The sequence below is a fragment of the Falco punctatus genome (genome assembly GCF_963210335.1).
Source record: "Falco punctatus genome assembly, chromosome: 3".
Lineage (NCBI taxonomy): Eukaryota > Metazoa > Chordata > Aves > Falconiformes > Falconidae > Falco > Falco punctatus.
The window spans coordinates 56,044,274-56,056,877 of NC_137582.1; the positions used below are offsets into that span (position 1 = coordinate 56,044,274).

A 12,604-nucleotide genomic window follows, 5' to 3' on the forward strand; every position below is an offset into this window, starting at 1 on the left:
TGCTTTCCTTTAAAGAACATATTTATGCCTGATTTTGCTTGTAAATTTTGCCTGTAAGATGTCTCTAATAACCAGATAAACGTGAAAAAAAACCCAGACAACATAAATCAGGCACATGGTTTCTATACATATGCTCTCATTTGTTTACCCGTTTTGGTTCTATCAGTAAGCTTTCCTCATTTCATTGTCTGACTCCCTGTGCAGCTATGAAGATACAACCTAGCAGATCTTTTTGGATGCCTTGTTGGGACACTTCCAATTCACTATGTTGAGTTCATTCTTTGATTAAAAGACTACTAAACAGGTATGATTCAGACTAAAATCCCATTACATCTGAACAGCAGATTTAATTACAACTTGATACCATGTATAGTCTACCTCAATGAAAGAATATTTGGGGGCAGCAAAGTTACACGTTCTTGAAAGCTTTGCACATGTAGAAGAAAATCAATTTAGCAAAAAGTTATTTTAATATGATTAAAGAAAGAAAACAGGACAAAATGCATGCAACAGAAATTTTTGTAGGCCAAATACCTTTTTATAAAGATGTTTGAAATGCAGCCTTCAAAATTATCTCCACCAAATTTTATAGGTTCATTTAATGCCTGTGCTCTGAGAGGTTCAACTGATGCTGTTACCGACTCATCATCAACCAGTAGATGTACTCTGAAACAACATGAATAAAAATAAGCATGAGATCTAAAGAAATAGTTATGAACCTAAATGAAATATACACAAAAAGAGAGAAGCATTTGACAGATGTGTTTTCTTGTTACATTGTAATTATGCTACAGTTTCATTAGCTTACTTCTGGGATTTTTTTAGTATGTACTCTTTTGACTGCCAGGAAACTGCTCTGCTTTTCAGCAGTAGATACTGAGCCAGAGTTGAAACTAGTACTTCAATCCTACAGTGAAATCCTGATCCAAGTGAAATTCATGAAAAAACTCTCACTGACAAATACAGGACAGGATTTCATCCTTTGTGTCAAAACGGTGCACTTAACATGTTAGCAACAACTAGTACAGATAATATTAAGTTATATATAACCCGAAGTTACAGCCAATCATTCAAAGCTTTCCACTTCAACTAACATTTATGTCATTTTATGTGTTCCAAAGAAATCAATATGATTTCAAAATTTTTCAGTATATTGTCTTTTCCAATATCTGCATAACAGATCATTATTGAAAAAGGAGACACAATATTACCTTCTTCCCTGGGCCTTTAACCACCTATGTTACAGTATCATATGTAAAAACTATGGGAAGGGGAAGAGCTCCAAAGCTCCAGCTTTGAGCAACAGTCAAAACTCACACTATCTATAAAAAACATGCATAGTGTCTATAAAAATCTATAAAAGACATGCAGGTGTACAGCTGAAACATCACATGGACTGACATAGACATTCATAGACCAAAAAATCTCCATTTGATTCGTTATTTCAGTATCCTTTGCTACCAGAGGCCATTTTTAGCAGTGTACCAAAAGAACAAGTCACAAAAAATTTTAATCTTCTTTCTCCAACCAAAACATAAAACAATCAGATAAAGAACTGGACTCACGTGTCGTCTGTTTTTATTACTGTCACATAATGCATTGACCCATCTTCGTATTTCTTTTTCAGTTCGATTTCCTTCTCTATCATCTTTGCAACTACAGAGCCAGGTCTCAGAAAGATGGTAAGAATATTAGGCTATAAAAGAATCCCACAAAACGATCAGGTAATTGCAAATGCCTTTAGTTCACCTTGATATTGCCATTAATACAGTTCTTAGTGGTCTCTTCTGGCAAAGAAATTTTCTTACACTAAAACTGCATTTCTCAGTCATTTAGTACCAGATATTAAACCAAATTCTGAATGATTAGCCCAGTTCCGGTTTTAAAATACCTCTGCACTCCGAATACTAAACTGTTTTTTTAAATACTTAAGTTATTTTTACAAAATGCAGAGGATTCAGTTCTCCACTTCTCAAATGCCTGGTGTGTGCTCATTTCTTAACTCCTCCAGCCAGCAAGAATGGGATTCTGCTTGAACTTCCCTGCTTTCTGAGGGAACATAACCAAAATCAACCAGTTTCCTCTGCATATTTCATCATGGGTGGTAACATTTCTGTGTGGGCAGAATGCCAGTATTTGCTGGGAAAATTTTCGGCCAAATGTATTAGGCAACAGTTATCTTACTGGGATGGTGGTGTTAAGTGTGCATGTGCTACTCTGCAGAAGGCTCAAGTTCAAAGTTCAGTTACTTATCAAACTGCTTCTTGGTTGAGTGAAGAAATTGCCAGGATGCGTTTCTCTGGCTTATGATGTGCAAGATGCCATGCTCAAAAGATGATTCTAATAGCTATTTCTTGGCTTAAAAGACAGGAATCTACCTGAGACTTAGGACACAAACTGATGCCAAACTGACAGAGTCACAAACAGGCATGACTGATTCAGAAATCAAAGCAATCACATATTCTAAGTGGAACATGTTTCATACCCATAGATTGTAATTTAAGAGTGTTCCAGTCGATGCCATGGTCTGAAAGCCAAAGCCAACTTGGAAATCCTTGGGAAATGGGAAACCTGCCGCACTCAGACTCAGTGTTCCCTTCTTGGAGAAAGCTGCAGATCTAACGAGCTGAAAAAGAGATAATAATGCTTTCAATGATTCTCCTTTTAATCAGAAGAAATGGCAACATGGGGCAACTGCCCTACTCAACATAATTGTGACTGTCTCCAGCCAAAACCAAGCACAAGGCAAACTGCAAGTACAATTATTTCAGTACAGAACAGATTGACTGAATTGGCTTCACCAGCATTAATTATGATCTGAGAAACTCCGAAGGGAGGTGAGGCTTGCCGAGTACAATCAGCTGTTCATCTCTAGCTACTCTTCACATTGGCATGATGGCTTTGAAACTTTTCACATTTGGGGACGTAAAAGTAAGCAGCTGGAGGAATGGCTCATAAGTACAGAGCTGTGCAGATGAGCTACATAACTGAAACAGTGTAAGTCATAGGACAGAATACACCTGAGCCCTTTTGAACAAAACACATTTTAATACATGAGAAGTTATACAGATACAGATGAAGAATGAAGGTCAGATCCTTTGTGGAGGGAAATGACCTGCAAAGAAATTGATCTGTGAAAGGTTTAGATACCACAAAGCGAAAGCAAGCGAGCACAAGCATTCAGTGCAGTGCCATAGGAAAAAGGGAAATGGAATCATGCACCATGTAAGTAGCAGTAAGTAGAAGCAGGATAATTTTCATCTCTGCATGCAGCATTGGTTAAGCCAACACTGAAATGTCACCTTGTCCCATTTTAAAAAGAATGTGGCAAAACTCAAGAATGCACAGAAAATAATTATAAAACAATCAGATGAGTGGAGCAATAGCCTTAGAATGAGAGACTTCAGTGGTAGTAGTGTCTTTTAGCTCTTTCAAGAAAAAAGGTTGAGAGGTCATTTAATTAGGAAGCATAAGCACCTTGGAGAGAGGAAAGATCCCGAATAGTATTAAGTAACTTAGTATTCCAGCCTAATCAATAACAGCAACTGGAAGCCAACAAGTTTACATGGTAAATATGAATTCTTAATTGTACACAGTATTGATTAAGAAGGTGGACTATGTGCTGGAGCAAGCTATCACAATAGGGGTGGAGTCTCCTTTCTTCCATATATTTATATCAAGCCCAGCTTCTTTTATTACCGTCACATGTAAACCAAATATAATTTTTGATCTAAGTAAAACATAATGGTCCAGGATTTATAGACAGACCAGACTCCGTGAAATCCAGCAGAAGTTTTTAAGGGGTTTTGTTAGTTACCTTCCAGTCATCTGAACATTTCTTGCTGACACCAACAGTCTCGTCAAAAATAACAGATGCAGTGTTAGGGTTTTTCACATTCTTCATGCAGCCCCGGAATGGAAGTGTGGATATATTAAAGCTGGTTTCAGAGAGTAGAAGGAAAAAGAGTTTAGTAGCCTGGTATTTCAAAGCACACACTATTACAATAGCCTGTAAATGCTGACAATATAAGAAATAGAAAAACAGAACAAAAGCAATCTTTCTTGCACACACATACTTCAGGCTGATCAAACCCAGTCTTCAGGATACACTCCAACAAAGGTCCCACCGTTAGCCAAAAATCACAGATTATGATCATGCATTATATGCTGGTTATTTTCATATTACATAAGACACCCAGAACAAAGTGTGAAAAAAAGTGCCCAAGGAAAGAGTTTAGATGGAGTTTCCATACAAACCCTGTGTATAAAAAGTCTTTTTATAGTTACTTACCGTTCCCGTAGAGAAGGTGGAATTCCACCTAAGTAGTACTTAGTGAAAAGGAAGACTTTTACGTTGGCTTTAATATCAGGACTAACGTGAACAGTATTCTTACTTCGGGCAAGCACCAAATGAATCTGAAACAGGTGAATAATAAGAATTACTTCACTGAGCAAACCCCAGAATTTAGCAGATTAAAAGTACTCCCACAGAGTAGGACACAATGGAGGGTTTTTTCCTCTCCTTTTGTTTACTAATGACTTAAATCCAGAACAACTGCAGTAGTTTAAAGGCACTTTGCAAAATTTGGGCATTTAGCCAGAGTAAATGCCTAAGGAAAACGCTCTACTATCCAAATACAAGGTGAGGTTTTATTTTCCTCAGGAAGATTGCCCTACAAATACACCTCACCTAGACTCAAATATTGCCTTCTATTTGCAACTGAAGATTCCGGAGCTGCTGCCTGATACAAAGACTAGGTCGATCAGCTGGCTGGAGGGAACTTCACCCAGTATGGCATAAAGATTCCCTCCAGCAGACCCTGTGACCTATACTATTTAGTTGGAGATGCAGTAAGGGGCAAAGGGAGAATCAACATGGCAGCCAAAGGTTTTAACAATGTCTATGATTTCACTCTGGTAGTGATTCAAAACAGCCGGACTGAAGCTAAGTAGACAAGCAACAACAGAAAATGATGTCTGCAAAGATCAGCCTGGCCTGAAGAAATAAACTCTCAGCTGGTTAAAAAACTTTATCTAAATATTAAACTAACGTTAACAATTGCAAGGTACACAGCTCTCTTTAAATAAAGCATTGCTTTGTCAAAGTGTTTTTTCTTTGGTGGTTTCTCTGTTAAAACTGAACTTATTCACAGGAACGCACAGTAGAAAGATTAATTTTCACATGTCCAAACTAATCTCCAGCAGCTTGATGTCCTCAACACAAAAGGAAAACTTCACAACTAAACTTTACAACAGGGGGTTTAGTTTCAGCTAACATGTATTTTTACAAATAATGATCACTTGATTGTTTAAGATGACATACCTGTTTATATGTTCCATCATTTACAGTTGTATTGGTTTCTATTTCTTTTGGAGGCTCAGAGCCAACTTTGTATCTAAAAACAGTATGACCATCTTTAATGAGCACGCTGATGAACTGATCCTGCAAGAAAAAGACCAAACGCCAACCCAATTAAACAGCCAACGTTTCATATATATTTCACTGTCATGTGACTAATTGCAATGAAGCTATCTAGTTGCTTCAGTAAAGCTTTTGAAGGGGAAAGATAACACAAAGCAGACTAAAACTTATAATAATCAACCATAATTACTTTAAAATGTTATAAACAGATCTGGCAGCAGCTCCAAATGTATTCTCCAAATCTCTAGAGGACTTTTTGTCATTTCAAGACGTCTACTGACTTTTTATAGCATTGAGAAATTATCCCGAACATGTCACAGTGATTGCAAACATGCCTATAATATTATTAGATAAGTAGCATCACTGCTGTTTGCAGCACCTTTGCAGGTATAAGGCACCATGTCATTTTCTAGATTCTTCCTTACTCTGTTACCACCCGTATCTAGATTTGGGAAGAGTGCACTTCCACTTTTGGAGGACTGCAATATTTCAAAATTGGTTCAATTCAAATTACATCCTCCTTGCCCACCCTCAGTTCTGAATTCTCTGCAAGGCCTAATGGAGGAACTACTTGGAAGGATTTTTTTCTCAGCCTCCATAATGTGAATATTCAGTAGCCATTATAGAATCACAGAATATCTCAAGTTGGAAGGGACCCATAAGGACCATGGAGTCCAACTCCCAGCTCCTTGCAGGACTACCTAAAACTAAACTGTATTACATTAAACATGCAGCAGAATCTACTAAACTGCCACACACATGAAAATAACACTTTTAAGAAACTTCCTCACAGTTATTAGTAAATCTAACATGTTCTCAAGTAGGCAAAGTTTTAAAAAAGGTTCTTGGACAACAAAACAGACAGAAGCATTCCATGAATTACCCCATTTGCTGCAAAAAACACGATGCCTTCATCTGCAGTAGTCTCAATTGTCTGCTCATAGCGTACCCGGCTGAGGGTATTCTGTTCTTTCAGTGTGACACTGGCATAACCAGTGCCTTCAAAATAGCTTTGGTCAGTCTCTTCTTTATACCTGTAATAATTGAATGTCACAGATGTGAATATATGAGAGCAAAAACTATTACTTCATGGACTTACTGTCATTATAATTTTATAATGATAAAATTACAGAACTGTGAAACACTTCTGTGTTTATATCATACCTTCTGCAGGGTTGCACTTCAGTGGTATTGAGATTAAATGTCCTCTTGAAGTTGTAAAGGCTGATAATATGCTCATTTAGGTTGTCTAATTCAATGCAGCCTTCATAATGAGGATAGTCTAGCTTACGTGGAGGCTGCAAAACAGTGTCATCAAAAACACTCCGTCAACATCAGCCAACAAAATTTTACATTGACATATAACTGCTAAAACTTACTGCAAATAATAATGACACAGAACATGACATTCTAATTATCACAAAACTATTATATCTTTGTATATAATATCCAAACCATCTGATACCACTCCAGGGGTACTGCAGCATGATTTAAATCGGAGTCACATGGATGGATTGGGAATAGCACTTAGCTGGGCTGGAAAGGTTTCACGCTGTCCTCAGCAGATGAAATATCATCATACTCCCTGCTTTGAGTTTTAGCATTCTACAAGCTATACAGATTCTGTAGGAAGCAGCATCTCCTTGCATACTGTCTATTCCTACTGACACGGATAAACTTTTACACAGCTTTTGAAAGACTGCTAGTTCCAATGTTTACTTGTGAGAACAACAGAATGATTAACATGGAAATCTCTTTAAAAGACTAAACAACTCTTTGTACCCTAAAATCTGGTGGGTATCCTCCAACATAAAAGACAACAGTGCTGGGATCAAGGTTTAAGAGAGTGTCACTGCCTCCACTGCTTGCAGTCAAAGGGCTTTCATACTCTGGAGAAGTTGATGTTGCTGCTTTGATGTAATTCAGCTTTACATACTGGTAAATCCTAAAACCAAAACAGACCGGCAAAATGTCACATCACACTAATAAAAGATGTTCTTAGCAGGTTTTGGAAAAGATTGTTTTGCACTGTGGGTCATATACCTTTCAAACTTAACTTGATCCATAACAGCTTCTTCAGTTTCGCTTTGAGTCACTAATGACTGCACATCTATTTCTACATCGCCATCTCCCAGGTTATAAACACAAGTAAGGTGACCATCTTTCACAGCCATACCAATATAGTCCTTGGAAGCCTAAGAATAGCAAAGCAAATAATCATTAATAAATGATTAATGTTAATGAAGGTATAATACAGCAGCACTTCCTTAGAGACACCATCATACTGTGCATGAGTCATAAAAAAATCTACCCACCTAATGATGAGAATTGTTATTAAGTTTATCAGTTCTGGGAAGAAAAAATTGTAATCTTGTATGTTGCACTGATTCAGTGAATATAGCTATAAATTAATTGAAAACTGGTGTGGCTATTTATTTTTATAACAACAGTAGCTAAAATAATTTTCACATTTGTAACATCTCCCAACTAAAGCCATGAAAACATGACACCTTTACTAAAAAATTAGACTCAACATCATTGAAATAAAAAACATGTTTGGAACAGCACTCAGTCAAGGACAATAGTTTCTGCTGAGGTGACCGGAAGCAGTAATTTTCCCAAACAATTCACATTTTATTTCTCCAACATACCATATTGCACAACTAACAATTAAAATGCTGACAACTGATATCCCGGGCAGATATTCAGGAGATAAAAAGCTGAAATCCAGTGTAGAACAACTACCTTTAAACAGCTTTCTGTGTATCCACAAGACTCACTACAGATACCGTGCTGCTGTCAAGTAAGAAGACTTAAAAATACATAGTTTGACCACATTCAGGAAATTTTTAGAATGACTGTGTTTGAGCAAGCCTTAATGCACAAGCAGGTCTGTATTATTCTGCATATTCAGAAGAGAAAGAAATTAAGAGCTGAGGGACTGAATTTTAAAACTGAAATGATCACTTTTTTTTCAATCGACAGAGAAACTCACAGTGACTTATATTGTGGGAAGAGTCAAAGCTCTGAGTTTGTGCTGACTGCTGCAGGAACTGTCAGTTCTGACAAGACTGTGTGATGGTATCTATGCCAGAGAAGTAACTTCCAATGGACCAAACAGCAAAGCATCAAAGGGCAAAGCAGTCAGTCACCCAACAAGTTACTTTGCTGGTGGAGAAATGAACAAAACACTTCTGGCACTACATAATGGCAATTACAAATAAATGGGCCAAACAGTAGCTATAACCTTCAGTTAAAATAAACCATCTCCCATCTGTTTCTCAAAGCATATTGTCTGTTCTAAAAATCAGATTAAATATCAAAATATACCTACATCTTTGTTACCCAGGTACAGTACAAACTTATTTGATGCCCTCTGGGGGGTGTCTAATCTTCTCTGAGGTCTTTGGAGAAAGAAAGAAAGTGAAGTATAGCCTTTCAGATCTTCAAGGTTGCTTGGAGGTCGAACCTCTACACCAGAGCTGCCATTGAACCTCATAGGAATAGCAACCTGTTAAGAAAAACAAAATTCAGTCCATTAAAACTATCTCTTGCTACTACTCCTATTTATTTCACTGTTGTCTTTAGTTGCAAAGTATCCTATTACATATCCAAGTCATGTTATAGCCATTAGTTACTACAGGCTCTGATGCTACCAAACAATATAATTAGGAAACAGACTGGATAATACCGTATTCTGTATTATCAATACTTATCACTTAACACAGCACTTTTTCAGTCCAGACATCAATTAATCAACCCTGGCCATGCCTCTGTCAAGTAATTGTTACCTTCAATACATGGACAGGGAAAGATGTGCCCTGCAGCTCTAAAGAGCAAGCCTATGCATTATTTAGATGTCAGCATACACATCCTGATGCTTCACTTAGCTGGACTTGACTATCTGTTGGAAATTATAATGCATCTCTGATATTAACAAAGACACATCCTATTACAGCTATTTACATCACTGTCACAGATTTCTCTTACCCATTTTAACTGCAGGTTATTTGTGATGATCTCAGAAATGCTTCTTAGGGACCACGCTACCCCTTCACCAACTACAGCAGTTGCTTAAATGGAGAAAGCACAGTCTAATAAGGAGGTGCTAGTAGCCAACTCGTAACATCTTGGGGCAGCTATGAGATATAAGAACACATGGCTACACAACTTCTTTTGCAGTGTCAGCGTCCAACTGGCCATGTGTGGGTGAACAGCCCTGCCGCTAAGCTGCAGAGCTGACTCTGCCACTGCTGCCAAAGCCACCACAACGTACTTTGGAAGGCAAAAGGCTATTGTACAGGTAAGTATTGCAGAGATGCCCTGGGAAAAAGCCCTGTGGGAGGAGGATGGAGCAGGATGCTGCTGCATCCACTCATTTTTGTGTATAAATTATTATACTTCCCATCATCACAGTTACTTGAAGTGCTGGGTGGTGCTGTTGAATTACATGTATGTCTGGTCTTTCACACATATTTTGACAAAATTATTTAGAAAGAGAAAGAGGAACCAAAGTACTGCTGTGTGTCCAGACCACCGAGGTCAAGCATGATTGCAATGTTCAGTACAGACCTTATTTGCAGCATCTCTTGCCTGCTGAATCAGCTCTCTTATGCGATTTACGTTCTCAGAGATGTTGCTTAGTGGCATCAGCTGTTGGTTGATACTTTCGATCTTGCTGAACAGATCTGGAAGTTTGTTTGTCAATTTTTTTACTGCAATGAAAGAAAAAATATCATTGATAGAAAGGAGGAGGAAAACAGGTATCACTACACGATTATCAGAAAAGCAGTGAGCAGGGTGATGATGGAACTGTTTTCATTAGTGCTACATTATTAGGAAGCCCTCACTGATACTAGCAGTTTATACAGAGGATGTTGTACTCCTGGAATTTCTGGCCAAAGGTATTTGCAGAAGCAGACAGAGTCAGCACTTCCAAAAATGTGTTAGATAAATGAAGGTCCAGAAGAAAAAATTAAATAGAACAGACAGGGATATGCTCTCTAACATTATTATTCAGTGACTGTGGATGCTAGGAGAGGATGAGGATAATGTACAACAGACAGGGGTCAGGCTTATGTGCATTCCCTGAGTAGCATCTCCGGCCGCCACAGCTGGAGAGTAAATACTGCAGCAGGCAGACCACTGGCCTGAGCAAGTAGGGCATGTCTTGTATTCTTGTGTCAGGGTTGCTAGCCAGCACAATTCAGTAGTGAGCCTTATAGTATCTGGGCAGGCTTATTTCAGGAGAAAAGGAGATACTATGAGAATTTCAACTTTCATTAAAACAGGAAACAATTTTTCGTCTCCGCTGATTGCAAAATAATAGCCTGAAAGTATTAGCAGACTGAAATCCTATGATACGGAAAGCAGATAAAAAGAAATCCAGAGCTATTATTTTTCTAAATATGACTTCTAAGCTGGTCTTGTAAGTGCAGGGATGACTTATGCCTCTGCAATAACATGCAGGGCTAGCTCTTGTATTTATCTTCCTCAAAATGTTTTCTCTCACTTGACTATCAGACAAAGTTGCTGAAAAGATAAAAAAGACGCTTCTTGGGATTGTGATTGTCGCTTGTTTTGTATTCAATACATGCTTTATGCAATGCATTTTACTTTCAGCTAACAGACATCTAGCCTAAGCTAACTGTCTAGGTCCCTTTCTAGACAGTGCAGTAGAAGATCACAGAACCACAGAGTGGCTGAGGTTGGCAGGGACCTCTGGAGGTCATATTGTTCTACACCTGTGCTCAAGCACAGCCACCTAGAGCCAGTTGCCCAGAATCATGTCTAGATGGCTTCTGAATATCTCCAAGGATGGAGACTCCACACCCTGCCTGGGAAACCTGTGCCAGTGCTCGGTCACCCTCACAGTATCAAAAAGTGTTTCTTGATGTTCAGAGGGAACCTTCTGCACTTCAGCCTTTGCCTCAAGGGCACATTGCTGGCTCATGTATAACTTCCTGTCTACCAGGACCTTCCTCTTCTGCAAAGCTGCTTTCAAGCTTGCCCGCCCCCCAGCATATACTGGTGCCTGGGACTGTTTCTCCTTAGGAGCAGGACTTCTCCTTGAACCCTCATGAGGTTCCCATCAGGCCATTTCTGCAGCCTGTTGAAGTCTGTCTGGATGGCAGCATGACCCTCTGCTGTATCAGCTACTCCTCCCAGTTTTGTGTCATTAGCAAGCTTGCTGAGGGTATGCTCTGTCCCTTCATCCAGATCATTACTGAAGATGTTAAATGGGATTGGACCCAGCACTGAACCCTGGGGTACCCTGCTAGTCACTGGCCTCCAAGTCTTTAGACACCAGCCATGGTATCAGCTTTTAACACATACTACAGGATGGCCTGAGTCACCTTCTGCTGTACCAGTCCCTTTCTACTGGCAATAAAGGAAGCTCAGAACACTAGCTTAGGCTAGGTGCTTAACTTCTGGATGACTAATATTTCTGCTGCAAAACTGACAATGTTCACTTAACAGTGACTTGGCAAGCCTCAGATAGCTCCTGCAATACCTGAATTGTTTGCCTCCATCAGTGCTTTACTGAAGCCAGCACTCTGTGCGCTTCCATAGGTACTCTTCATTTTTTCCACATCTGCTTGCATTGGGAGCAGTTCATCCAATACATTAGTTGTGACATCCTTGGCATTTTTTACCATGTCCTTTGCATTGGTAATGATGCTGTCGATATCATCTGAAACACACACAAATGCATGTGCAGATTCTTATAGTCATAGATGAAAGACGCAAAACTGAAGTGATCAGTAAGTAACTAACCTCTGTTTATCCCATTGAGATTATTCTGAAGAGTGACAAGATCAATTTGCAGTGTATTCTTCTTTCCATCAGTGACATCAAGCCTTTGCTTTATGTCTTCAAGGGTTGGACCAATAGCTGCAAAACAGTGAATGCCCTGTGTGAATTTTAAACAAAATACCACCTTCCTGTTGGACAGGTGGTGTCACAGCACCAGCCTGCACTCTTGCACAGCTCGTGTTGCCGCTGAGCATTGAGTGCACTGCAAAACAAGTATAAGGCAGAGGATTTGCTGGACAGGGCTACTGCAAAGGTGTATAGCATAGCAGAAGTAGGGAATCTACTTTCTTGCCTTTTTGCCATTGGAAAAAACCATCACAAGAGGTCCCATTATAATGGAACTAGCCTCTTCTGCTTAAATATTTT

At 38.9% G+C, this 12,604-nt stretch overlaps 1 protein-coding gene across 2 annotated transcripts in view; it reads right to left on the reverse strand.

Moving 5' to 3' along the window:
* LAMA3 (laminin subunit alpha 3) overlaps window positions 1–12,604 on the reverse strand; it is a 119,958-nt gene that overhangs the window by 8,015 nt on the left and 99,339 nt on the right. For both annotated transcript variants that reach the window (XM_080380576.1, XM_080380575.1), the window contains 14 exons: window positions 12,200–12,316; window positions 11,937–12,116; window positions 9,995–10,137; window positions 8,757–8,933; window positions 7,466–7,617; window positions 7,205–7,367; window positions 6,587–6,720; window positions 6,306–6,456; window positions 5,324–5,443; window positions 4,292–4,416; window positions 3,818–3,938; window positions 2,486–2,626; window positions 1,566–1,696; window positions 535–666 (listed from right to left, as the gene is read on the reverse strand). In XM_080380576.1, coding sequence (XP_080236702.1) covers window positions 535–666; window positions 1,566–1,696; window positions 2,486–2,626; window positions 3,818–3,938; window positions 4,292–4,416; window positions 5,324–5,443; window positions 6,306–6,456; window positions 6,587–6,720; window positions 7,205–7,367; window positions 7,466–7,617; window positions 8,757–8,933; window positions 9,995–10,137; window positions 11,937–12,116; window positions 12,200–12,316 — 1,987 coding nt within the window. The remainder of the gene's footprint in view (window positions 1–534; window positions 667–1,565; window positions 1,697–2,485; window positions 2,627–3,817; window positions 3,939–4,291; window positions 4,417–5,323; window positions 5,444–6,305; window positions 6,457–6,586; window positions 6,721–7,204; window positions 7,368–7,465; window positions 7,618–8,756; window positions 8,934–9,994; window positions 10,138–11,936; window positions 12,117–12,199; window positions 12,317–12,604) is intronic.